Source organism: Protopterus annectens, chromosome 10.part0 (assembly GCF_019279795.1).
Source record: "Protopterus annectens isolate FY-2018-M chromosome 10.part0, PAN1.0, whole genome shotgun sequence".
Classification (NCBI taxonomy): Eukaryota; Metazoa; Chordata; order Ceratodontiformes; family Protopteridae; genus Protopterus; species Protopterus annectens.
This window is the reverse complement of record NC_056744.1, coordinates 889,182,319-889,207,202: the sequence shown is the minus strand read 5'-3', so window position 1 is coordinate 889,207,202 and position 24,884 is coordinate 889,182,319. Positions and strand designations below refer to the sequence as shown.

General features: G+C 40.2%; 1 protein-coding gene across 1 annotated transcript in view; it reads right to left on the bottom strand.

Moving 5' to 3' along the window:
- FNBP1L (formin binding protein 1 like) overlaps positions 1-24,884 on the bottom strand; it is an 879,562-nt gene that overhangs the window by 655,148 nt on the left and 199,530 nt on the right. Inside the window, exon 2 of the mRNA XM_044086824.1 lies at positions 17,722-17,826. Coding sequence (XP_043942759.1) covers positions 17,722-17,826 — 105 coding nt within the window. The remainder of the gene's footprint in view (positions 1-17,721; positions 17,827-24,884) is intronic.

Sequence of the window (24,884 nt, the reverse complement as noted above, 5' to 3'; positions counted from 1 at the left end):
GTGTTTCAAGAAACGAGATAGATGTCATTACAGATTTAATGGATATCGTGTTATCGTCGAACTATTTTATGTTCGACAAAAAATACTTTCTGCAAAAACAAGGAGTTGCGATGGGCTCCCCTTGTGGAGCAGTAATAGCAAACTTCTACATGAGTTATTGGGAAAAACATTCTGTCTTTTCATCACCAGAATTAATGGCACCGATTAGATATTACACACGTTATCTTGATGATATTTTTATTTTATTTGATGGCAATGAGACACAGGCTGACACATTTGTCACCACTATCAACAACACTTCAGAATTTCTCAAATTCACTTACAATTTTTCAACATCTTGTATTGATTACTTAGATGTTAAATTAATTAAAGATTTTGACACTTGTTCTTTTGTTTCAAGGATACATAGGAAACCAACGTACTGTAACTCATTCTTGCATTTTTCTAGCCATCACCCTATGAAACAGAAAAAAGCTGTAGTAAAGGGACAGCTGGTTAGGGCCGCAAGAATGTCCAGTACGATGGAAATATTTTATGAGGAATGTGATTTGCTGACGGATATGTTTTTGAAAAGAAAATATCCGTTGGAATTTATTAAAAATATTTTTAAAGAAGTTGAAATGAAGAGAAGTAATGGTTTTTACAGTCCAATTTTGTCCACAGTGATTTTGAACAGCACCACAGGTAATACTAGCTGTTTAGAACCTACTGAAGTTGGTCCGACAGCAAGTGAAAATTTATTAGAGTTTAACAACTTTTCTGACCCTTCACTTTGTTACGTGACTACATACAGTTTCGACTCAGGTCGGATATCAGCTATAGTTCGGAAGAATTGGGATTTTATATTAAGTAACCCCATTTTGATTAAAAAATTTGGACAATTCCCCACATTTGTTTTTAGAAGGAACAATAATTTGAAAGAGTTACTACAAAGAGATATCCCAAGTAAATTTTATAATAAGAAATTAGGTATGTATCCATGTGGTTTTTGTAATAGATGCTACAAAACAAAGTCTGGACAGACATTTACAGTAAAAGGAAAAAAGTTTGACATTAGGAAACCTCTCAATTGTGAAAGCAAGTCTGTGGTTTACATTATGACTGTTGTCCATCTTTCTATATAGGAAAGACGGATGAACATACTAATTAACAACAGAAACGAAAATAACGACTTGCCAAACACATCATTGACCACCCAGGTCATAGCTTTTCATTTATGGCAATTGACCAAATGAAACAACCAGTTAGAGGTGGTCCTTTCAAGTTATTATTAGAAATCTTAGAACTTGAATGGCAGTTCAGGACTGATTCATTTTATTACCCAGGTTTAAATGAAAGTTGCAACATTTTACCTGTGTTGAAACTAAGAAGTTACTTGCGTTAAGCATTCTAATGCATGCTTTCTAATGCATGCTTTCGTAAGACTTGTTATAAAATTCTTATTAAATTTCCTTTTGTTGCACTACTAGCATTCAGTTAAGTGTATTTCCCAAAGGCTAATTATAAGCAGTGACCATAATGCTTATATGTACATTAATGGACTTTTTAAGTTTTTACAGTACACTAAAGAACTTTTATAAGTAAGCTTCACTTTTTTCATGGGGTAATGTACCTCCTAGCAGGAAAGCGTATTACATGTGGTTTACAACATCATTACTAGTACTTTATTGTATTTTTATAAGTATTTTTATAATCATATAACTGTGCCCCCTTTTTTAACTGATTATTTCTGTTGTGATAACGTAATCTTGTTGTATAAGTTAAAATAACTATATATTTTTTATGTATTTTTTAATTCTTTTTCTGACACACCTTTTTTCTGACATCACTTCCTGTAAGAGCGGTTTAAAAGGAAAAGTATTTTACTATTGTTTTGTTCTCTGAAGAAGCTGAGTTTTTACAAGGCGAAAACGTTACTAATAAATTTCACGTTAAGAATCCTATTTGGTCTTGGAGCAGGTTTCAATTATTTGTAGCTGCTTTTTTGTCTGGAGCAAGGTTTCCGTAGCACTTTTGCGTGTTTGCACCTTGTATGTACACAGGCCCATGCAGCTGCCTCTAGAATGCCTCTAGTGGCAACCCCTTTCCAGTATGCCATCGAAGACAATGCTCTAGTAGAATGTGTCTTGATACAGCCTAGAATAGATTTGCTGTGGTAGGAACAACAAAAGACAATGGCTGAGGGCAAATGACTTGGAAATTGCCCTTGGTGTCCCTTTTTTGTCTCTTACTAAGCAATAAAGAACTGATCAGCATTTCTAAATGACTTAGTTCTGTCAAGACAGTATATGACCGGCATATGTATGTCCCCCCCAGTGTGCAGAATCCTCTCTTTCTGATTTTTTAGGTTCTGAGAAGAAAATTGGGAGACTGAAAGTAAGCCCTGAAACCACTCTGGGCATAAAAAAAGGGGGTTTTCTTAAGGTGACCCTATGTCTGCAGAATACGAAGTAAGGTTCACCCACTGACAGTCTGCAACACCAATACTTTTCTTATAGACGTCAGAGGGTTCCTATTACTTGATCAAATATTTAGGTTAGCGAATACTTAAATGTCGATCTGGTAATAGTGAAAGCAAAAAGCCGCGATCGGCCGATTTAATGCAGGGGAAAGAATTCTCTTGGCCGTTATGCGGATTTTGCCCCTTTCCCCACTGTAGAGCAATCTTGGAGTTGGTATATTTAGTTAGGGGGAGTATGGGTGGCAAAGCCCCCCACTTCATTTTGGTTTAAATTTTTTTTTTGCGGCCAAGGGAATTCATTCCCTATGTTAAATCGGCCATTCGCTGTTTTAATTTTTTGATATTACCAGATTGACGTTTAGGTATTCACTAACCTAAAAGCTCGATCACGTAATACAGATGCGATGTGAGAGCAGTGATGAGTACAGTTTTCCAAGTCAAGAACTTTAAACCAGCTTGAGGAGTATGTTCAAAAGGTGACATATTCAACTTTTTTAACACAAAGTTGAGATCTCAAGGAAGAGCAATCGGTTTATGAGGTTTTCTCAGGGGTACCGAATTCCTTTGGGAAAACATTTTAACAAAGAAGAAAGGGAAGGATCCATTGACAGACATTCTGAAATGGTTGCAAGGCGAAATTTATAGGGGAATAAGAGGTCAGTGGAAAGCAACTCCCACAAATATTTGTACTGTGGTACAAAATCCTTGATGAGTCCATGGTTACTGGCTAGGCACAGACTAGAAAAATAGTTCCACTTGCCAATAAAGGATTTTCTACTGCAAGTTTTCTTGCCTCTTTTTGTACTTGCTGCACATCCTCATGAGATATGTCCCTAAAAGGTAAGAGAATTAAATCATCTAGACCATCAGCTGGAGTTGACTGAGAATGGGGTGCATCAAACTCAACCCTCTTTTGTGAGTAGATCCAGGCTGTGAAGAAGATTACAGTAAATGCCCTTGGCCAATTCCATAAGAAAGTAGAACTAATGCTGCCTAGGCCTAAATAGCATCAACCACAATGGCTTTTGGCAAGTCTTTCTGAATCTTCAGAATTACTCAAGATATCAGTGGAAAGGGTGGAAAATCATAAAGGAACTTTCCAGTCCACATGAATGAAAATACATCTGTTTTCCAGGCTTCCTTACAAGGAGCTCTGGTGCATAATTTGTTTAGGTGTTTTTAATGAAGGTGAACAGATCTAATTGAGGTGTTCTCCACAACTGGATCAGTTCCTGGAAGACTGCGTCATTCAATTTTCATTTTGAGTGGCTGTCCTTGTCTTGCTCAGCTTACCTGCCACTATGTTTTGCTCTGACATAATGTAAGATGCTTGTACGGATGTGGAATGCTGTAACAGCTACCTTCCAAGCCAGGCTGCATAGGGGGGTATGATCTGGTACCTCCTTGCTTCTGCATCTCATAACTGCGGTATTATCTGTAATACCTTGGAGAGGTCTTGGTGACCATATGTGATAGAGATTTCAAGGCATGAATCATAACCAACATCTCCTTTATAATGATGTGATTAGGTCTGTCTGAATGAGTCCACTAGCCTTGCACCTTTGGGTCTAATGAGAGAAAGGGAGACCTGTCACCAATGAATGTATTTACACCAACGCAGTTCCCTTTTTTAGAGAGCCCAAAACTAGAGGTTGCAAGTGGTGTTCCCATGTATTTTTTTTTAGATACCATTGCAATAGGAATCACGAGAATCATAACAGCCACGAATCCTAGTATCCTGAGAAATTCTGAGAAAACTAAGACATACTGGAGAAGTTCAGGAAAGTTTCCAGATAAAAATTCATCTTCTCTTGTGTCAGAAAGACCTTTTGAAGAGAAGTATCTAGAAGATAGCAGATAAAACAATTCTGTGTGATGAAGTCAAGGAGGATTTTGTAACGTTTATCTGGAAACCCAGATCAGTCAAAAAAAAAAACCACAACACAGGTTAATGACTCTTGACATCTGGATAAAGACTCTGCAAAGATAAGTCAGTCTAAATATGAAAATAAGTAAATGACATTCAATCTGCAATGAGCTATAACTGGGACTAGACATTTCATAAACACTCCTGAAGCTATAGCTAATCCAAAATGGTAAAGCAGAGACCAGGTAATTTGACCCCCATATGGAGAACTTTCCTGAAGACTGTGGCTATGGGAATGTGAAGATAATTAGTGTTTCTTCCTTATTATTTCCCTCCAATGATCTCTTTTTAGGTCCATGTTTTCCAGAATAAAACAGTTTTTGTTTTTTTCTTTACAGAAGTGTCTGTGGTAGAAGATGAACTCAAAGGATGGATGTGTGACCAGGTCTAATGGTCTCTTGTTTCTGTTACTCCCTGAAGAATATTCCAGAGTATCTTACAACTCTACATGGTTCTCCCACACCCAGATCTGATACTGAAGCGGCTAACCTCCAGTTCATGGTGGCCGAAAGGAGTACACCACAGGAAGACTAAGAGGTGAGTGGACCGAGGAACAACTGATGGCCATTACAGGTTCATCCACTATCAGCTATGGTACAGACTGCACCCACAGCAAGAGCAAGGCCTCTTTGGTAAGCACTTTTTTTCTAGGTACAGCAGGAGTGAAACCAGTAGGATTGGTGTAAATATCCATGTTGTAACTAAGGAGAAGATGCCAAAAGCACTAAGTGCTGGAGCAAGTTGGTCAGAAGGGGAGTTATCAAAGACTGTCCACAAGCATCACACACATACTTCTTATCCCAGCCCCATCACAAAGCAAAAACACAAGCAATGCACAAATTCCCTGTCAGCACTCATTTTAAAGTATTAAATACACTGTGAAAAAAGAAAATGACAGGTAGGTTGCCACAAAATTAATAGAAGCACTACAATGATAAAATATATCCCTATCCATCCCAAAGTAAATCTTTTAGTTAGAAAATGAAGGTTTACACACTCAGTAAATTTTTTTCCCAAGAATAGCCCAAAAAAGAATTAAATAACATTAACAGCCAAAAATAGCAGTCCCTGACTGCAAATGTTTCATACTGATGAAAAATACCAGATTTCTTAAAGGGGAAATACCACTTTTAAACAGAAAATAAAATTAAATAGTATTTTCTTAAAAGGGCAACAAAATTCTATGTGGAGAGGTTCTGCAATGGGGACTCAGCTGACAGAAATAAAGTTCTTAGTGGATTGCTGCTCCTGTAAAGACCCCTAGATGCTCCTCCTTGAAGAAATCTTCACTCTGCTCATTTTCCTCCCTGGGATTAGCCAATCAGCAGTCAGAGTGAACGGGGGTGGTCAGAGTTTTGTAAAACTGGCCAGTTGTTTCTTGGACAAGGAAACAATTCACGTAGCCAAAAGGCTAATGCAGGAGTGGGAAACCTCACATAAATCAAGCATCAGCTTTAAAAGTAAAGTGACAGGTTTATTATGATAAAATTATCAAGACAAGTTATAAGACTACATAAAGAACAAGTAGTAATAATTAATAGTTCTCATGGTACAAAAGATCGGGCTTCATTACCTACAGAATAAGGTTTACATTACACAATGTTCATGAGACATGAAACAAAAAAAATGAAAGAACACTGAAAGGGTATTACAAATGTTGCCTAATGGAATAACAGTGAAGGAAAACAATTTCATGTTAAACTTATGGGATTAATTAAAAATGGATTATGAGGAAAAGGAAAATGCAAGTGTTGATGGGCCTGCAGAAGTGTATAAGAGTAGAAGCAAAGTATAAAGATATGGAATCCTGGTTTAGCATTGAAAAGACCATTATATAGCTATAGAAATTATTTCAAGATCGTATAACTTGTATAGTGTCAAACAAACCAAGGCTAAAGCAGAGCTTAAATACAGAATTATTTGTTTCACCTTTTCTGACAGGATAAATTAGATTTGTCACAGATTCCAAATACCATTTTATGTATTACACTGACATAACACGTATACTTACACAAGATTTGATATTTGAACCAAACAACACCAGAAACCGACTGTAGAAGGAAAACGGCTAGCTGGTAAAATATAGTAACTTCTGCACAGCTCGAACAGAGTATAACACATGTATAGCCAACACTAGTGTTCACCAAAATTCAGGCTAAATCCACTCGTAATGATGAAAAAATGAATCTTTTATTGAAAATAAGGTTTAGCGCTTTCATCTGTTAAAAATCAGACTTCCTCAGAACCAAAATGGAGTACTTCCAGTTCACATTTAAATAAAAGGTTATTCAAATGTGAACTGGAAGTACTCCATATTTTGGTTCTGAGGAAGTCTGATTTTTAACAGATGAAAGCGCTAAACCTTATTTTCAATAAAAGATTTGTTTTTTCATCATTACGAGTGGATTTAGCCTGAATTTTGGTGGAACACTAGTGTTGGCTATATGTGTGTTATACTCTGTTCGAGCTGTGCAGAAGATTTGACATTTAACAAGTGCATCACAGTGTGTGAAATAAAGGGTTCCTATTATATGATCAAACGCTAGAAATAGCAAACACTCATTTGTCAAACCCAAATAGATATAACCGCAGAATATCGAAGGAATGGATCAGCACATTTTTTCCCAGGGAAAAAAATTTGCTGGGCCGTTCTCCAGACTTTGCCGTTTTCTTCACTATGGTGCGATCTTGGAGTTGGTATATTTAAGGTGTGTGTGGGGAGGTGAAGCCCTTCACTTTATGTTACCTGTACATTTTGTTTTTTTTGGATCAGCAAATTTTTTTCCTTGGGGAAAAAAATTTGCTGATCCGTTCCTTCAACATTTTGTGGTTTTGTGCATTTCGGTTCGAAAATAGATCATTCGCTATTTCTAGCATTCGATCATATAATATGAGCCCGAAAGAAATATGAGTCGATACCAGACAGCTGACTTTTCAAATGTTTAAATTGATATTTTATAAGCTTTTTTTTAAGAAATCAAAACTGAAAAATTATTAAAAATCAATATCTGCACCAAAGGGAGACAAAACAGGACTATGTAAATTTAAGGAGAAATTGCTAGCATATGTTGAAAGGTTTGTTATCTTCATGTGAGATGTAATGTTTACCTGGATTTTGTACATCTTTTTCCTAACTGCATTTGCAAGTCAGGCTGACACAGAATTATTTTGTAATGTGCTTAAAGCATCCTTGGACAATTTGTTTTGATTTTTTTTGTTTTGTTTTCAACATCTTTGGACAATTCTTATGCTAGAGGAACATGTCAACAAAGCAGTCCACCAACAGACAGAATATCTGTGCTAACACAAGCCTCAAAGGATGAAACACAGAGTGAATATTTTGTTTGTTTTCCTGAATGAGTTATTACATCTTCCCTGGGACCAAAAAAATTATGAACACTTATTTGCTTCTATGAGCTAGCTTTACCAGTTATCTCTGATTTGTCTTATGTAAATATTCGTAAATTCATCATAAAGTAGGTTGAGATTGGGTGCACAGTGGTCCAGCAAGTTAGCAAAGTCTGTGCGGAGTCTGCATGTCCTCCCTGTGTTCACATGGGCTTCCTCAGGGTGCTCCGGTTTCCTCCCACATTCCCAAGCCATGCTGGGGGTGGATTGGACATTCTAAATTGTCCCTAGGTATGAGCATGTCAGCCTTCCGAGGAAGTTTGGGTGCCGGGCTGGCAGACTGACACCATAAAACTCTACAACCATTCGATCTCAGGACCCATGATCTGCTGTGGCGACCCCTGATAGGAGTAGCCGAAGAAGAAGAAGAAAGTAGGTTGAGCTTATTCTACTGTAAAAGGCATTGTATTATTGATTTTATTTTGAGAGATTGTATCATGTTGTCTCATATAAAAACTATGTAACAAGCTCAGTATAGAAAATATGTTGTACACAAAACACTGGCAATACATCTGAATGCTTTAAAGTGCTGTTCTCACTTTTTCATAAGAAAATTCCAACAATGATATTAATCCTGCGTTCTAGTGTGTTCACCACACAAACACTTTACTGTCCAAATTTTAACTCCACATAGACTCAAATTTCTAACCTGGACATTTTTTTAGAGACATATAAAAACACTCCTGAGAACTGTGGAACCTTGAAGAGAAGGGAACGCCGACATCTACATCCAATTTGTAAATGAGAATAAAAGGTTAAGGAGAAAGACCCAGTAGCTGCAGCACAAAATGTCACAATAGCAAACTGGAAGATGAAGGCTGTCGAAATTAGCATAGCCCTTGTAGAATGTTTTACAGAGGTTTGTAAAACCTCTATTAGAAAGAAAAACAAGTATGATGACTGATACAGTCTCTCCCACTTGGCAGTGACCTTGGCTTTGTGCCCAATTGCAATTTAAAGGACACAGACAACACATCTGTGTTCTGTGTTTTCTGTGTTTGATGCGTCCTATTTAAGTAGAAAGCAACATTGCCTGTATGGATCAATGAATGGACTCTATCCTCCATAGGAAGAAAACTGGGAGAAAAATGACTGTTCAAGACAAAAACTAGAACAAACTTTGGAACAAACTTTAGGAACAAAGGATGGATTACTCTATGAGGGATCTCTATCCTTGGCGGTGAAAAAGGAAGTATTTGGAGTGGCTTTGACTTCTGGCTGATGTAATTGCCACCAAAAGGAAGCTGGTAAGAAAAGAATTTCAAGTCACAAGTTTTCAAGTGAAGGGGGTTGAGGTCAAAGCAAAGGGAAAGAGGTCAAAGCAACACGGATATGTAAGATGAGAAATTGAGTGGGAGGAGCCCAAATTGAGTCGGAGCAGCCTACAGCACTTATTGCTCTCTTCAGGCTTTATTGCTGTACTTGCTCAAATTAGAAATGTGCTAAAAATGGCTTAATGGTAGAGGCAGAAGAGACAACCAGGGTGGATAAAGAAAATTGAAATTTCAGTGAAATCAAAGACACGGGGTAGTAGACACGGAGCCAATGTAATTGGGATCTTGTGAGTCTATCTTCCAATCTCTTCCATTTACATCTTCTGTTCTTCTAGAGATTCTTGTCTTCGAGGACAAGATATGTAGGACGTTCCTAGGTCCAAAAAAAGGTTCCTGACTGACATAAGTGGGAGAGGAGGAGCTAACCTCAATGAGTGAAGGGACTGAAGGGACTGATGAAGCTGGTGGATCAAGAGATCTGGTGGATCCCAGGAACCATGTGGCGTCCCATGTGTGATCCGAAGAGAAGAAAGCAGGCAAGGAAGGGACAAAGGACAGTATGGAACAGCTAAAATCATCTTGCACTGCCGCCTTCTGGATTACCTGGATTCACCTGGGAAGAAGAAGAAGGCATACAGAAGGCATACCTGAGTAGGCCGGTGGGCAAAAGGTTGGATTCTGGGGAACTCCTTGAACTGAGGTGAACTGGGGTGAGAGAAAGAAGAGTAGTTGTTTAGAGGTTTGAGGAGGAGTTAAGTCGCCCAGCAGACCACACATCTGCATCTGATCTGTTCTTTCACTCTATGCGTTCAGGAGACCATAGTCTTGGGGAGAGAGAATAGTTATGCAGTCTGTTGGCTATATCACATTGATCACCCCGGATCGGCGTCTGTGTGCTACCCCACAGTTAGTTGCATGGCCCATCCCTCTTTCATAGCCTCTTTGCAAAGGGATAGGACCTGGTCCTGCTTGTTCGTAGACGTATACACAGACATGTTGTGGATGGGGCGGCAATCCGTCCTTGAGGAGGCTAACTGTGTAGTGCTTGTAGCGATAGAAGCACCAGTATCATGATGTATATATTGATGTATGTAGGGAACTCTCGTCGACCCCAGCCTTGCCTTGGACGGCCTGCCAATGTCCCCCTTCTGGGAGGCATCCGTGATCCAAAGTGGCCACTGGAGGTGGGAGGAGCGAAGAAGGTTGGAGGAAAGAGGCCAAGAGCGGAGGAGCCACCAGCGGAGGTCGAGGGTTGCATGTCTCCGTGATTATAATCATGAGTCGACCAATGGAGATCCCTGAGCTGACCACTGATCTAACCGTGCAGAATCCTCCGTGCAACTAACCTAAAGGAGCTAGGAGGTGATGGCAAGCCTTGGAACCCAACAGTTGAGAATATTGCCTTGCCAGGACTCGGCGTTGGGAAACAATGCTTTCGGACTTAAAGAGATTGTAATAGATCTTTCCGGACTTATAGGAAGATAGACCCTTTACATTGCTTTGAGTCTATCTCACGCTGAGATAGCGTATAATCGAGATGGCAGCCCAACCCGACTTACTTAATTGAACCTAGAGAAATAGGGTGCCTAGAAATAGTAGCTGCTAGGTTTTAGCTGGAGAATAGGCAGCCTGGGCCTTGTAAGGGGAGACCAGTCGTCTAGGTAATAGAGCACCTGGAATCCTGGCGAACACCTCGCCAGTGAGCAGTGAGAACATAAACATTGGCTGTGTGAGACAAAAGAACATTTTTGAGAAGGAGCAGTGCGCTGAACTGGCTCTCTCCGGAGCGTCTCCCAGGGAATGCTGATGAGTCTCTCCTGGGCCTGATCTATCAGGATGTGATAATGGCGTCCTTGAGATCTAAACAGCGGGATAAACACCTAGTTCCTTGGCCGGAGAATAAAATTGTACCTTGACCATCCGAACTTGAGCCTAACTGACAAGGCGGGACAGGCTTTGCTGACCTCTCCAAGTTGGGGTTTGGTAAGTCCCTACCATGGCTGGTCTTGAGGGGACCGGTAAGTCCCCTAATCCAGTCTGGTCTTAAAGGGATCCCAGTTCTGCGACTGCCGTTGACTTCTGGGTGGTTTTGATGGGTCACGAGATCCCGTTGGGAGGGTAGTGAGTCGGAATTTGGGGGAACACTCGGAGAGGGCTGGGATACCCCGCCGGACACTCCGAGAATGATCCCGGAGCACCCACATAGGTCCTGAGACCCCCAACGCCAGGCCTTTAGGTGCCTCAGCTTGACCCTAACTGGCTCGGACCCCCACAGATGGGCAACCACTCAGTCAGGCCATGGGAGGGGGGAGGAGCCACGTTGAAAGGACTGTGATGACCAGTGTTCCTGAGGCCTCTGCAGCCTCTAGGGCGTCTTCCTGGCTTGCCTCCTGCAAGTCTAGAAGGGATCATCCTGCCTGTGAGGAGTAGAATCTTCACAGTCTTCTGAGATTGGTTTCCCCCTCTTCTAGCCTTGGGATAAGGCTGGAAGGAGTAAGAACCGTGCCCCTCTGGCAGTCAAGGTCTTACCTTCTTGTTCACAGCGAGGTCAGGTGTCCTTTACCTTGGGTTTGCCTTGCAAAGAGGACCCAAAGAGGAGTGTCAGCAAAGGAAGACTTGAAGGCCTCCATAAAATAGCTGGAGCCTCCCCTTTGTCTCCATAGAGCAACACCATGGACCAGAGTTCCTCTACTGCAGCCTTTCCGGCATATAAGGCTGAACTGGGCCCGCAGGTTGATATTGATGACAGGAGTAGCCAACTGAGAGCTAACCGTGGGCAGTCTGAATGAAGTGGTTCAGGTAAGTAGTATCTGCTAAAGTAAAGAAGTGCATCCTCTGCAGTCTGATGAAGTGCATCAGAACTGCTGGAGGAGGACCCAAAGACCAGGCTGCTGGAAACCTCTGCCATCTTGCTGGGTATCCACCATCAGGACTCATAGCATCTCGGACACACAGGCGTCAGCCTCTGCATCTTGCTGGGCAGCAGATGCCACCTGCCAGGGCTGGCACGGTCACACAGAATGGGGAATTCCTTTTCAGGGGTGACAAATTTATTCGAGCTGGCACGGTTCCACGATCTGGGGCAGAAGGCTGAGCCCGGAGATCAGGAGGGCAGCTCCACCAGCCCGGAGAGAGTTTTCTGGGAGGCAGAAGGCTGAGCCCGAAGGCCTTGAGAGGGGACTCATGGGAAGGGGTTTGGACGACCAGTAGCCCTAGATTGCTTGAGGATTGTCCGGTGAAGACTAGAAACATCATCGAGGACGACTCCTCTTCACCCTCAGCATCATGAGGTTCCTGGACTCAGAGTGACCCCGACTCATCAGAAGATCGTCTTCCTCTTACACTGTCCTCAGGAGAGGAGGTTCCTCCGTCCAAACTCGGAAGGACCAAAAGGAAAGAGGAATCCCAAATGAAGGAAGGGAGGCCCCAGGGCTCCAGCTGTCAAGGAAGATTTGGCTCCGAGGCTGTGGGAGGAGGAACCAAGACAACAGGGTGGACAATCGTCCGAGCCGACTGGGCTGGTGCAGAGACTAACTTTTTGAAAGACTGGAGACTGAAACAGCCTTTGAAGCACCCTGTCAATATCAATCGGACATCCTCCTCGAGGACCGAAGAGAACCCCGTCGGGCCGAGGGTTTCTTCCTGGTTCATTCTGGGACCTGGGGGGGCCCGAATAGTCAGTATCAGCACAAGGAAGAGGGGCTACACACCAACACAGTACCAACAGCGCAGACTTCAGCGCCCGCCTGAGGTCGAAGTGAGCCCGTGTGAGAAGAGTCGCCCACATGTTGAGCCGAAAAGGTGACACCTCTCCGAGTCTCGCGCCGGCGGCTGACTGAGAGAGGAGTTCGGCGAGGCAGCTCTGGCCCTGCTCCGACTCGGGAGGCAGTCCGGCTGGAGAAGGAGGCCTTGACCGTTCCGACCTCTTTGCCTTCGGCTCCGTGGGGCCGGCGGAGTTCTTTTCTAAAATTTCTTTCTTTATGGAAGGAGAGGGAGAAGATAAAAGAGCCCATCATTCCTTCAATCGTCCTTTCATTCAAGATTTGTTTTTCTCCTTGGAAGGAAGGGGAGATCATCTGCGTCGTATACTTTTGTTTTTCCTCTCTTGGCAAGCCACGAGAAAGAAAGCGAGTGATCTATCAAGCACGACTCTTGAAGGTGCTTACTACTAACATTTGTACACACATGAGGTATCAGCGTTATAGACATGACATACATACACAACAACAAACACAAACAAAAACCGAAGGTCTACTGAGACACTACATCACTAGAACAACACAAACTGACACTAGGGGTAAAAAACAGACAAACTATAAACCAAATCCAGGCTCTAACAGAGTTTGACCTGTAGGCTCGAAACAGACTAAAGAAAAAAGCATAACAGTAGGCAGGGTACTAACAAAAATTAAGGCCCAACACACTAATAGCAACTACCTCCTGATTTTGGACGTATACAAGTACACAAAAATTATAGCGGAGAATTTTCACAACTTTCCTTTTGTCAGTAAAGAGTACTTAGCCCAAAATTGAGACCAGCTCTGTGCTGTCAAGCTGCAAACTGAGATCTGGGGAAGTGGTGGTGGTGCATCCTGGGATATAGAATAATCAGCCAATTAGAGACTTGACTTAGGCTCTATAGCATGCCATGCCGGGGCGAACCGAGGATCAGCCACCAAGACCAGAAATGACACCAAGAATGTCACATAACATCAATGATTTTTGTATATTACTACTGATACAGTCAACTGCCATAAAAGCTGTTAAAAGTAATTTCCAAATACATTTGTAAAATTAACTAAAGCATTTTCTGTGCTTCTAAGATTTTTTCCCCCTTACAAAAAATTAAACCCCAAGGGAAATAAATGTATATAAGATGCGCCAAAATATAAATGTTATCTATAACACATTATTCCAAATGGATTCATGTTCAGTCACAGAAGGCAATTTCGGCAAACAGAAAAAAGTTGAAAACCATTCATCGAAACTACATTCACCAAACATTACAACAATTAAATTATTTTGGGTGGGTGGCAAACCCACTGGCCTCCCCATAAGGTGGACGCACCACAAACCCTGGACCTCCATATACCAACTCCAAAGCTGCACAGCAATGGAGAAAAAGAGTAACTCCAATGTTAGCAAAGGTAGATTTGGCAAACAGTACTCTTATTTTTGTGTTTATCGAAACTATCTTCATCTAAGTGACACGCTCTCATTTAGATTCAGTTTCTGAAGCTAAATTACAACAGCAGCAGCAACAGAAGAACAAGGAATTGACTGTAAATGCGAGAGGTCCGGCTTGTGTTGAGGTTTTGAACTTTATGCTTTTTCATGCAGATATGTGGTAAATCGGTGTATTCCAAGCAATGACACTAATTTAAACATCATAAATTTGTCCAATTAGGATGTTACAAATGACATTGAGATTTTGTTGTTTAAAGGGGCAAAATTTGTTCCAACAAGCTTTCCAAGTTTGGCGGACCTGTTTTTAGAGGTTGTCCATTTTTGTAGGAAATTGCATTTAAAAGTGTTTTTTCAAAACCAGACTTTAAGTGATGTTGCTTTTGAAAATGATGATTATCTATTGGATTTATCTTTGCATGAAAACGAGTTGGTGGACATTTATCAAATTGATCAAGATGTGGATGTTAATAATGTGGGTGTTGGGGAATGTTTTGTTTCTGATTATGGAAAACTGAATGTACCTCATGTTACGTACACTAGTACTTTTTTTACCTCCCAAGTCATTGTCAGCTATTAATACGTTTGAAAATGTTTTGCGCAAACAATTAGAAAGTGAATATTTTAAGTTTGTTAGAAAAGGTAAGACTTATAATTTAAATATAGATGAGTGAATAGCCTTGCAAAGACTATGTGAGGTGAATAAGGACTATGTTTTTACACAGGCTAACATAGTGGGTATAACTGTGTTATTATATCTAAAGATAGGTAATATAAAATGGCTGAAAAGTTGTTAGGTGATGGTACTGTGTATGAAAAATTGGATGGCAACCTTGTAGTTCAGTATAATTCCCTCTTGATAGAATTATTACAGAGGTTAAAGGCTAGGTTTTCTCTCTTCTTTTGATGTTAAAAATTGCATTTCAAGAACCCCAGAGATGCTACATTTTTCATCATACTTAAAGTCCATAAAAGTCTAGAGAACCCACCAGGGAGACCTACTGTGTTGTGAGTAGGGGCATATCTACAGAATGTGGGTATATTTTTGGGTGCCCAATTGAAAGTTTATTTATCTAGCATTACTTCTCACATTAAAAACAGCAGAGAGTTTTCCGACTTGGCTGGTGGAATGAAGTGGGGGCTTGTGTAGAGGTTACGGTTTTATATACTAGCATCAGCAATGCTTGGGGTTTGGAAGCAGTAGAATGATGGATGAAGGTCCTCAAATGAGTTTTTTGCTTCAGCTCTTGAAGTTCTCCCTTACACACAATTGTTTTAAATTTCAAAAACATGTTTTTGCAGAAGGAGGGGACAGAAATGGGGGCATCTTATGCCCCATCATATGCAGTAATCTTTATGAATCATTTTGAGAACATGTTCATTTATAATACAATTTTTTACACTCCATGTGTAGTAGTTTATAAATGATTTACAGATTTGATATTTGTGTGTAGGGGTGATGTGGGTGAATTTCAGGAGTTTATGGAAGTTTAAAACTTTTGGACTAAAGTTCACTCATAAAACAGATAGGGAAATTATGCAATTTCTTGATGTAGAATATTTTGTTGGAAAAAACAATGAGGTGCATTTTAGGCCTTTTTCAAAAGAAACTGCTGTCAACAACTTCTTGTTGGCCTGTAGCATGCACCCCCCACATCTACTGAATTCACTGCCATAGCTAGAATACAAATGTATTTTCCTTAACACATCAGATAAGGCTAGCTTAAATGAAGAATTTAAGGTGATCAGGGATAGATTGTGGAGCAGAGGATAAAACAAGGATGTTTTAAATAAAGCAGAAATGAAAATAAAGGGGGTTTCCACAGTGACAGGCACTTGTTTGAAGAGATTTGAAGATGACATTGGGGTTTGACCTGGCAGTAATATGGAAGATAATGATGACAGAAGTTTTTTGTTAATAGATTTTCTCCCTTTTTTGATATTTTGAAGAGGCTGGTCAGGAGATTTTAGCCCACTGTTAGCCAGGATGGGAGTTCTAATGGTTTATTCCCCAAAAGGGTAACATTTTCACACAGCAGGTTTTCAAATTTGAAGGAGTTGCTGAATATGACAAAAAAACAAGTTGGGGGGATTTCGTTGGGATGTTTCCCATGTGGAAAGTGCAAAGTTTGTATCAGCGCAAAAAAATAATGGGGTTAAGACTAACAGAATAAAGTATAAAACTTTGGGCAACTTTAATTGTTGCTCTTGTGTAGTGGTATATATCCATAGGGTGTGGGTGCACACCAACCAGGTGGTATGTTGGGCAGACAAAAAAAGAATGGCTAAGAGAGGTGTAATGAAATATTTGGGGAGATATTAGAAATGTTAGACTGGAAAATCCCACAGCTCAACATTTCCATTCAGCACATGGTGGTTCTGATGCTAGTTTTTTTTTCTTTTGTGTCTTGGTCAAACCCCTTTGTAACCAAGGAAAAGAGTATCTACAGAAATTGGTGCAGATGGAAACTAAGTTTATTATCAATTTCGGAACTTTACATCCAAATGGTTTAAATCAAGAAGTAAATATTAATGTTTCATAGTTACTTTTGTAGTATATAATGTACATTGTTTAAATCTAAGTTGCATTGAATGTTATGTAGTGGGTTTTATATGTATTGAATATGGGCGCTTGTCACTTTATGGTGGGGTGTGTGATGTCTTAACTGAACTGGATTAATTGTTAATTGAGGAAAATCTGCTATATATAAAATGGACTGTGATATGGTGTACAAGTATTCCCTTGAAGGTAATACATGAGGTACCAGGAAGCACCGGTAAAGACTGTGCAGTTCAAGCTTTGGCTCTGTTTTGTTTGTTTAATTTCATAATACAATTTTGCTTGTTTGGTTTATATTTATGTTTTCTGCCTCTACCTCTCACCACACTCGCTCTACATTGTTTCTGGTTCTGCTATTTTGGTTGACTTTTTTTTTTAATAGCTATCTTGCAGATACTATTCACAGACAACTTACAAAGTAGAATTTTGAAATGTAATATTTATTTATTTTGCTTCGTTAAGCTGGTTTGTCCGACAAGGGGTGGTATGTTTTCAAGGAAATCACAATGCAGTAATTTTTTCTTTACTTACTTTGAATCCTGAATCAGCTCAGCACATATATCATTCAGGAAATGGAGCAGTGATGCAGAAACTTGAGTTTGCACATCACATACCCTGACAGAGTGGAAATGGGGCAGTGATGCACTCAGAGCATTTCATTACCTCGAGGGGCATCAACAAATAAGGAAAATGAAACTTTGGGCAAGCATGAATATGAAAATATGATAGGGCTGGGAAGAAGAAAGGTAAATTTGTTGATAATACGAAAAAAATTGAGAGAATTACTATGAATGTTAAATTTGCTGGATAAATGTTTAATGAAAATGCTTTAAAAAGCAATAGCGTGATATTGCATAAAAAGCAGTATTTATTTTCAATAAATCAAACAGTATATGAAGGAGCTTGCCTTTTCAACATCAGCTTTGGTAGCAGCAACCTCATTATCCAGTTTTTCATAGTTCTGTTGGGCCTTCTCTGCTTCCCTGCATTCTCTTTCAAATTTCTTCTTACTCTGCAAAAGAAAAAATAAATTACAGTGTAGGTCTTCAATAAAATTTGTATGAGTATATTGCATTCAAAAGACTGCTAAAAAATGACAAAAACAATATTGATTGCAAATGGGCTTGAGGAAATACATAGAAATGACAAGTACTTTAACTAGAGTAGCCATGTTTTGTCAAAGTGCATCTTTAACAGTACAAAGGTAATCTACATCCATCTTCTCTCTGCTGTCTGTTCCCTAACACTTCTAAGAACTTGCAGACATTCACATGCGTTAACTGGTTTTAGAAAGCCCCTTTTGCGAAGCAAGCCAAGGGATAAAATCTCCAAAGTAGCTGCATGTAATTAAACTTAAAAGCTAATACATGTAAAGCTTAAAGCTACAAAAACCTTAAAATTCAAAGCATAAAAAATACTTATAAAGAATACATTCATCATCATCATCCCCTTTTTCCCATTTTACATGGGGCCGGGGTATCGTATTAAATGTCGCCAACTCTCTCGATTCAGTGTCACTCTCCTGCCTTCTTCAACACTCATGCCTGACTGTCGCAGATCTTCTTTCACACAATCCATCCACCTCTTTGCTGGACGCCCTCGCTTCCTCTTATCTTCTTCCTGTCTGTCCCAAATCTCCCTCACCAGACTGTCTTCTGCTTTTCTACACATGTGCCCATACCATCGTAATCTGTTTTCTTTGATCTTTTCTGCAATTGGAGCTACTTTGGCTTCTGCTCTTATGTCCTCATTTCTTCACCTGTCCCGCAGTGTGCATCCTACCACCTTTCTCAGGCACTTCATTTCCATCACCTCTAGCTTCTTCAACTGTTCTGCCTTTACTGCCCAGGTTTCTGTACCATACAGTAGTACTGATCGCACCACTGTCTTGTACACCTTACTTTTCAGCTTCTTTGGCATTCTTCTGTCATATACTACACCTGATACTCTATGCCAGTTGGCTGCAGCCCCTCTGATTCTAGCTTTGACCTCTTCATTCAGACTACTCTTCTCCTCAACCACCCCTCTCAGATACTTGAAGCTGTTTACCTGTTCCACTATCTTCCCATCTATCTCTATTCTCAGCTTCTTCTGATTTCCCCAATCTGCTGCCATTACCACTGTCTTATCTGTGCTTAGTTTCATCCCATGTGCCTTCAGATTTGCATTCCATTCTCCTATCCTTTGCTGAAGTTCTAGATCAGAGTCTGCCTGTACTGCCACATCGTCTGCATACAGCAGCTTTGTTGCTCTGACCCCTCCAACCTGTTTGCTGATGTAGTCCATTACCAGTATGAACAGCAGTGGACTCAGAGCTGAACCCTGGTGTACACCCACTCCCACTGGGAACCCCTCAGTGAGGCCAAACACTGTTCGTACTTGAGTCACTGGGTCCTTGTACATAGCCTGTACTAATTCTACCAATGTTTCTGGGACTTCAAACCACCGTAGTACTGCCCAGATCAGCTTTCTTGGGACCTTGTCATATGCTTTCTCCAAGTCTAGGAAAGCCCAGGTTTGACTCTCTCCTCTTCTCTAGTTTCTTCTCAAGTATCTGTCTCAATGCAATCATCATCATCCATTTATTGTATTCTTTATAACTCTATAATGGGGGGAAAGAGTTATAAAGAATACAATAAATGGATTTTCCAAGCAGACTTTACATTACATAAAAGAATAAGCACATATAAAATATAATGAGATACTAAACAGTAAGACTACATATAAAATAGACTAAAAAGCACTACTTTGCTGAGTGAATCTCAACATGTTTTGTACCAAGCCCCATTTGTAAGCCATGGTGGCTAGTCAAGACCTAGTAGTAATTGCGGAAGAAACAGTTTTACCACACTAAAAAAAGATAATACAGCATAACAGTTAATTTGCTGTCTGTCTGCTTGTCAGTGGCAGTATTAATGAATGAGGATAAAGGAATTTCCCATAAAGAGCTTTTGAGTTTTAAAGTTAAAAGACAACCTGCTTATGCTCTGGTGGCAATACTCTTTGCTTGCGTGCTTTAAAGTGCCATGAGCCATGAACAGCACAAGAACACAATTTCTAAGAAAGGAGTTACTCAATATACATCCATTATCCTGCATGCATTCTCTACAAACTGTAATGAACTTCTTCAAAACAAACTTCAAAATGAAATTAGAGGAAAATAGTTTGAACAATTTTGTCTACATTGCCTAAAAGCACCTACTGCAGTACAAACGAGTAACCTAGTGTTAAAGGAATCTTATAAATTCATTCCCCAAACAAGGGTCACTACTTTCCTTTTCTATTCAGAAACAGAAAAAAAAAGTACTGTGAGAGATGGGAAAATGGGAAGAATCACTGATGAAGAGTTGGCTACCCAAGACAAAGGCCACAAAAAACACAAATGCAAGCTATCGCCAGCAGTATCCAAGCACACAAGCAGATTAAATGAAAGCCTGAAAAGGTGAATATAAGACTATATACAGTCAAACTATGAGTGCGCACAACACCTTTGTTCGAGAAGTCTGGGGACATGGTCCCTTCAAAATATGTTTCAAGTCTGCAAAGAAATTGTGCATTTTGTTGATTTTAGTATGTTAGAAGACAATTTGTGTGGTTTGTTTGAAATTCTTATAAGTCTAACACAATATAAATGCCAGTGTCATATCTTTAAATCACATTGCCCATTTTTTTACCATAACTTATCCTAGTCTACATATCCCAACTTCTTTCAACAATAACCCAGCCATTGCATGGCTTACTAAAATGCATCTATGATTGCACTGTATACAAGTGTGTAGTTGTACACACACAGATTATACATCTCTCTCTCTCTCTCTCTCTCTATATATATATATATATATATATATATATATATATATATACATATATATATATATATATATTTATATATATATATATATACATATACATATATATATATATATATATATATATATATATATATATATATACACACACACACATACATACACACACAAACATACATGCATACAAACATATGTACACACACACATGGATCCCCTTTACGTGATCGAAATTACACTCACCCGAAATTAAAAGGATATGACTTCACCAAAACTTCCTTTCATGAATGACTGGATCACCGCAATTTTAATCCGGGAAAGGAAGCAGTTGGCCAACATGGTGAACGTTGCCCTTTTCCTCACTGTAGTGCGATCTCAGAGTTGATATATTTAGTCAGGGTGGTGTGGTGAGCACACCCCCTACTTGGGTGGGTTTGATTTGCTTCAGTTTGTTTTTTTTTTTTGTTTTTTTTTGTAGTGGTGGCCAAGTGTTTCTTTTTCCAGAGTAAAATTCCAGTGATGTGACTGTTCATGAAAGGAAGTTTTCGGCAAAGTCGGAGTTGTCTTGTTCTTTTAACTTTCAGGTAAGTATAATTTCAATCAAGTAAAGGGGATCCACTCTCGCGCGCACACACACACACACACACACACACACACACGTGTCTGTGTGAGCCCGCGTGTGTATATATATTTGAGAGAGAGAGAGATACATACACACATTTTATATATATATATATATATATATATATATATATATATATATATATATATATATATATTATATATGTTATATAAACATTATTATTATATATATATATATATATATATATATATGTATATATTATATATATAAATGCAAAAAATCCATATATAAAGTAAAGGACACATGCTTAAAAACAACCTATCACAGTACAATTTTACTATGATCACTTCATTCATAAAATCAACAATGGCACATCACACGATCGAAATTTAAAGCGATACAATCACTTAAAAACACATTCATATATACCAAAATCAAAATGCATAAAACTCATTTAAATAAACTCCAAGATTTCAGCACCAGTTTTAAGGAAAACCTCCCATTTAATCCTGCAACTCTAGCGTATTGTAATCTAATTATCTACCAAAGTTCTCATTCTTCCATTCTATTAATACAATCTCCAAAACATGCACCAATCAAGAAATTCTCTACAGCCATTAATCTAAAAGAATTTTCAAGACCCTGACCACTCACTTGTCTTGCTAAAGCATTCTTATCTTTTATGTGACTGTCATACATATGCTCCCCAATCCTCTCCTTAAGAGAAAGATTGGATGTTCATCGTGCATACAGCTGCAGTCATCACACTTGGGTTATCCTGCTGTCAGGCGGGTCCTCGGTTGGCCGAATTCCAAAGTCTAGGTCCGGCGTCGGTTGTCGTCGCTTCCTCCCTGACGTCAGTGCGGCAGGGGTATAAAGAGGCAGCCAATGCCATTTTCTTCAGTCTTTCTTGCCGCGCGGTGCCTGAAGCAGAAGCAGTTCGCAAGTGCCGGTCGGCCAGCTCCTGAGATTTATGAAAAGTATTTCAGCCGAAGTCTTCTTTAAAGCGAAGTACCCCGTTGGGAAACTTTATTTGCCTCAGACCGATGTCAGACAAAGTTAATAATTGCATTTCTTGTGGGAAGCAAATACCGCATAAGGATTTTCACCCTTACTGTATACCTTGCTTAGGGCCAGACCACGACGTCTCGGCCTGCCGCCGTTTTTGTGCTAGGTTTAACAAGCGCACTATTAAGCGCTGGGCGGAGTTCGCCCTTCATTATTTTGGCAAAAAATTTAATTATATCATGTCGTCTGATATACCGACGACAGTTTCAGGCAAACAACGCAAGGATAAGGACAGACATCCGAGGCCTGCACCGAGTACTGAGATCACGCTAAGGCCCACTACCGGTTCTCAGCGAGGCACCTACAGAGCCCCTGACTACTGATGAAACTATTTTACCGGCGACTTCAGTACCCGAGGTCGCAGCTTCCTCGGTCTCTATTCCCACTGCAGATACCGATGCCACTCTTGGCGGAGAAACGGAAAATTTAGCGAGTCCTGCCATTTCTGAAGGCATTTTCAGGCCTACCACCTTCTCTATTAAATCGTTCTCTAAATCTAAAGCTCCAATGAAAATTAAAAAACAGGGTCTTCAGACCCCTTCTCAAGGCCCCATACCTAAAAAACAGATGCTTAAAATGGCTGAGGATTTGATTACACTCATCAGGGGTTCTCAACCCCCCTCAGACAAAAGACCCAGGTTGGAGGAAGACTTCCCTTCCTCAGACCAGGCTTCTATTACCTCAGACCTTCCTGAGGACCAGGATTACGCCTATTCCCCATTTGAAGACTCTGATGCTGAGGAGTCTATTCCCTCGGTCTCCCGAGGACTACTCTTTTGGGGGAACCCTTCATACATTGAGAGAGCACTTCCACTGGGAAGGCCAAGATTACTCAAATTCCAAGAAAAGGCTCAGGGAATTTCTACTGCTTCCCCAGCATAGGCCCCTGGCTATTCCTCCTGTCTTAGATATTTTGGATGATGTGTACGCAGAAGCCGGTCTTAATCCAGACTCTTTACCTCCTGCCCCTGTTAAACCAGACAGATATTACCGGGTTCCTGATTCTCACCAGTTCCTTTATAAAAGCCCTTCTGCTGACCCAGAAACTATTTCTCAGGGTCCCAAGGGGGTTAAGGCCTCTACTGCTAAAAACCCTTTACCTTCAGAGAGAGATTCCAGAGCATTAGAAAGGTAGGGGGAAAAGGTGTATACATCAGCCACTTTAACCATGAGGGCATTAAACTGTCAATTTCATATGTTAAAGTACCAGCAGTTCTTGCTATCTCAGCTGAAAAGCAAAATGACACAAACAGAACAACCAGATTTGAAAGAGTTGCAGGATTTGTTGCATGGAGCAGAACAAGTGGGGAAACATACCTTACAGTGTGGTTTTGATGCTTTAGAGGCCTCATGTAGAGCTGCTGTCACGGGGTCTGTCATACGTAGACACTCTTGGCTCAAAAGAGCAAACCTTACCAGATCATGTCAAAGCAAAATTATTAGATGCACCACTACAAAAAGATGTATTGTTTGGTGTTCAAGCGGAGGAGGTACTAAAGAAAATGGAGGAAAAAGCAAAATCTATGCAAACAGTTAAAGATTTCTTGCAGGTGCAGCCTCAAAACTGGCCTTCAAAAAATTGGTCCTTTCCAGCCACGGACAGACCCCAAGGGGGTAGATACAGATGCCCAAGGGGTAGAGGACAACCTCAAGGATCTTACAGAGCTAGGCAGTGGCAAGCACCAGCCCCAAGAGGTGGAGAAGATAGACCACAGTCATTTAGAAAACAGACACAATGACTTTCCCCTATGCCTGCCAAACAAAGCAATAATGGCAGCACCTTTGGGTGGAAAACTGGCCTTATTTTCAAAAAACTGGCACATTGTTACAAAGGACAAATGGATTCTGGATATTATAGACAGAGGCTACAGGTTCCACTTTCACACCCTTCCAAAAATGAGAGGCATGCCAAACCTGCCACAAAATCAATGGGCAGAGGTACAAAAAACAAATTTCCGCTCTCATGGATATGAAAGCAATTCAAGAGGTACCTGCAAAAGAACAAGGTCAAGGTTTTTATTCAAGACTATTTCTGGTACCAAGGAAGGACAAAGTTTGGAGAACCATCTTAGACCTATCTATTCTAAACACATATCTAGAGGTACCAAAATTCAAGATGCTCACATTACAGCAGCTTCTTCCCATGCTGGGCAAGGAGTCTTGGCTGGTAACGTTGGACCTCAAGGAGGCATACCTGCATGTCCCTATCAGACAAGATTGCAGAAGATACCTCAGATTTCTTGCAGGTTCAACCCATTATCAATTCTCTGCATTGCCCTTTGGCTTATCTACTGCACCCAGAGTGTTTACAAAATGCCTGGCATCAGTAATTGCTTTCTGCAGACAACGAGGAATACAAATCTACCCATATCTGGACGACTGCCTGATCCAAGCGGACAGCAAGGACATTCTGTTGCAGCATCTGGCATTTGTAATAAAACTGTTAAACTGTCTGGGGTACACAGTGAACAAAAAGAAATCAAAACTAATACCTTCTCAACAGATAATTTTCCTGGGTGCCAGCTTAAATACAACGGCCCAGATGGCTTACCTCACGCCAGACAAACAAGGGCAACTGTCTCAATACTTCAACAAAATGGCAACTTTAACCAG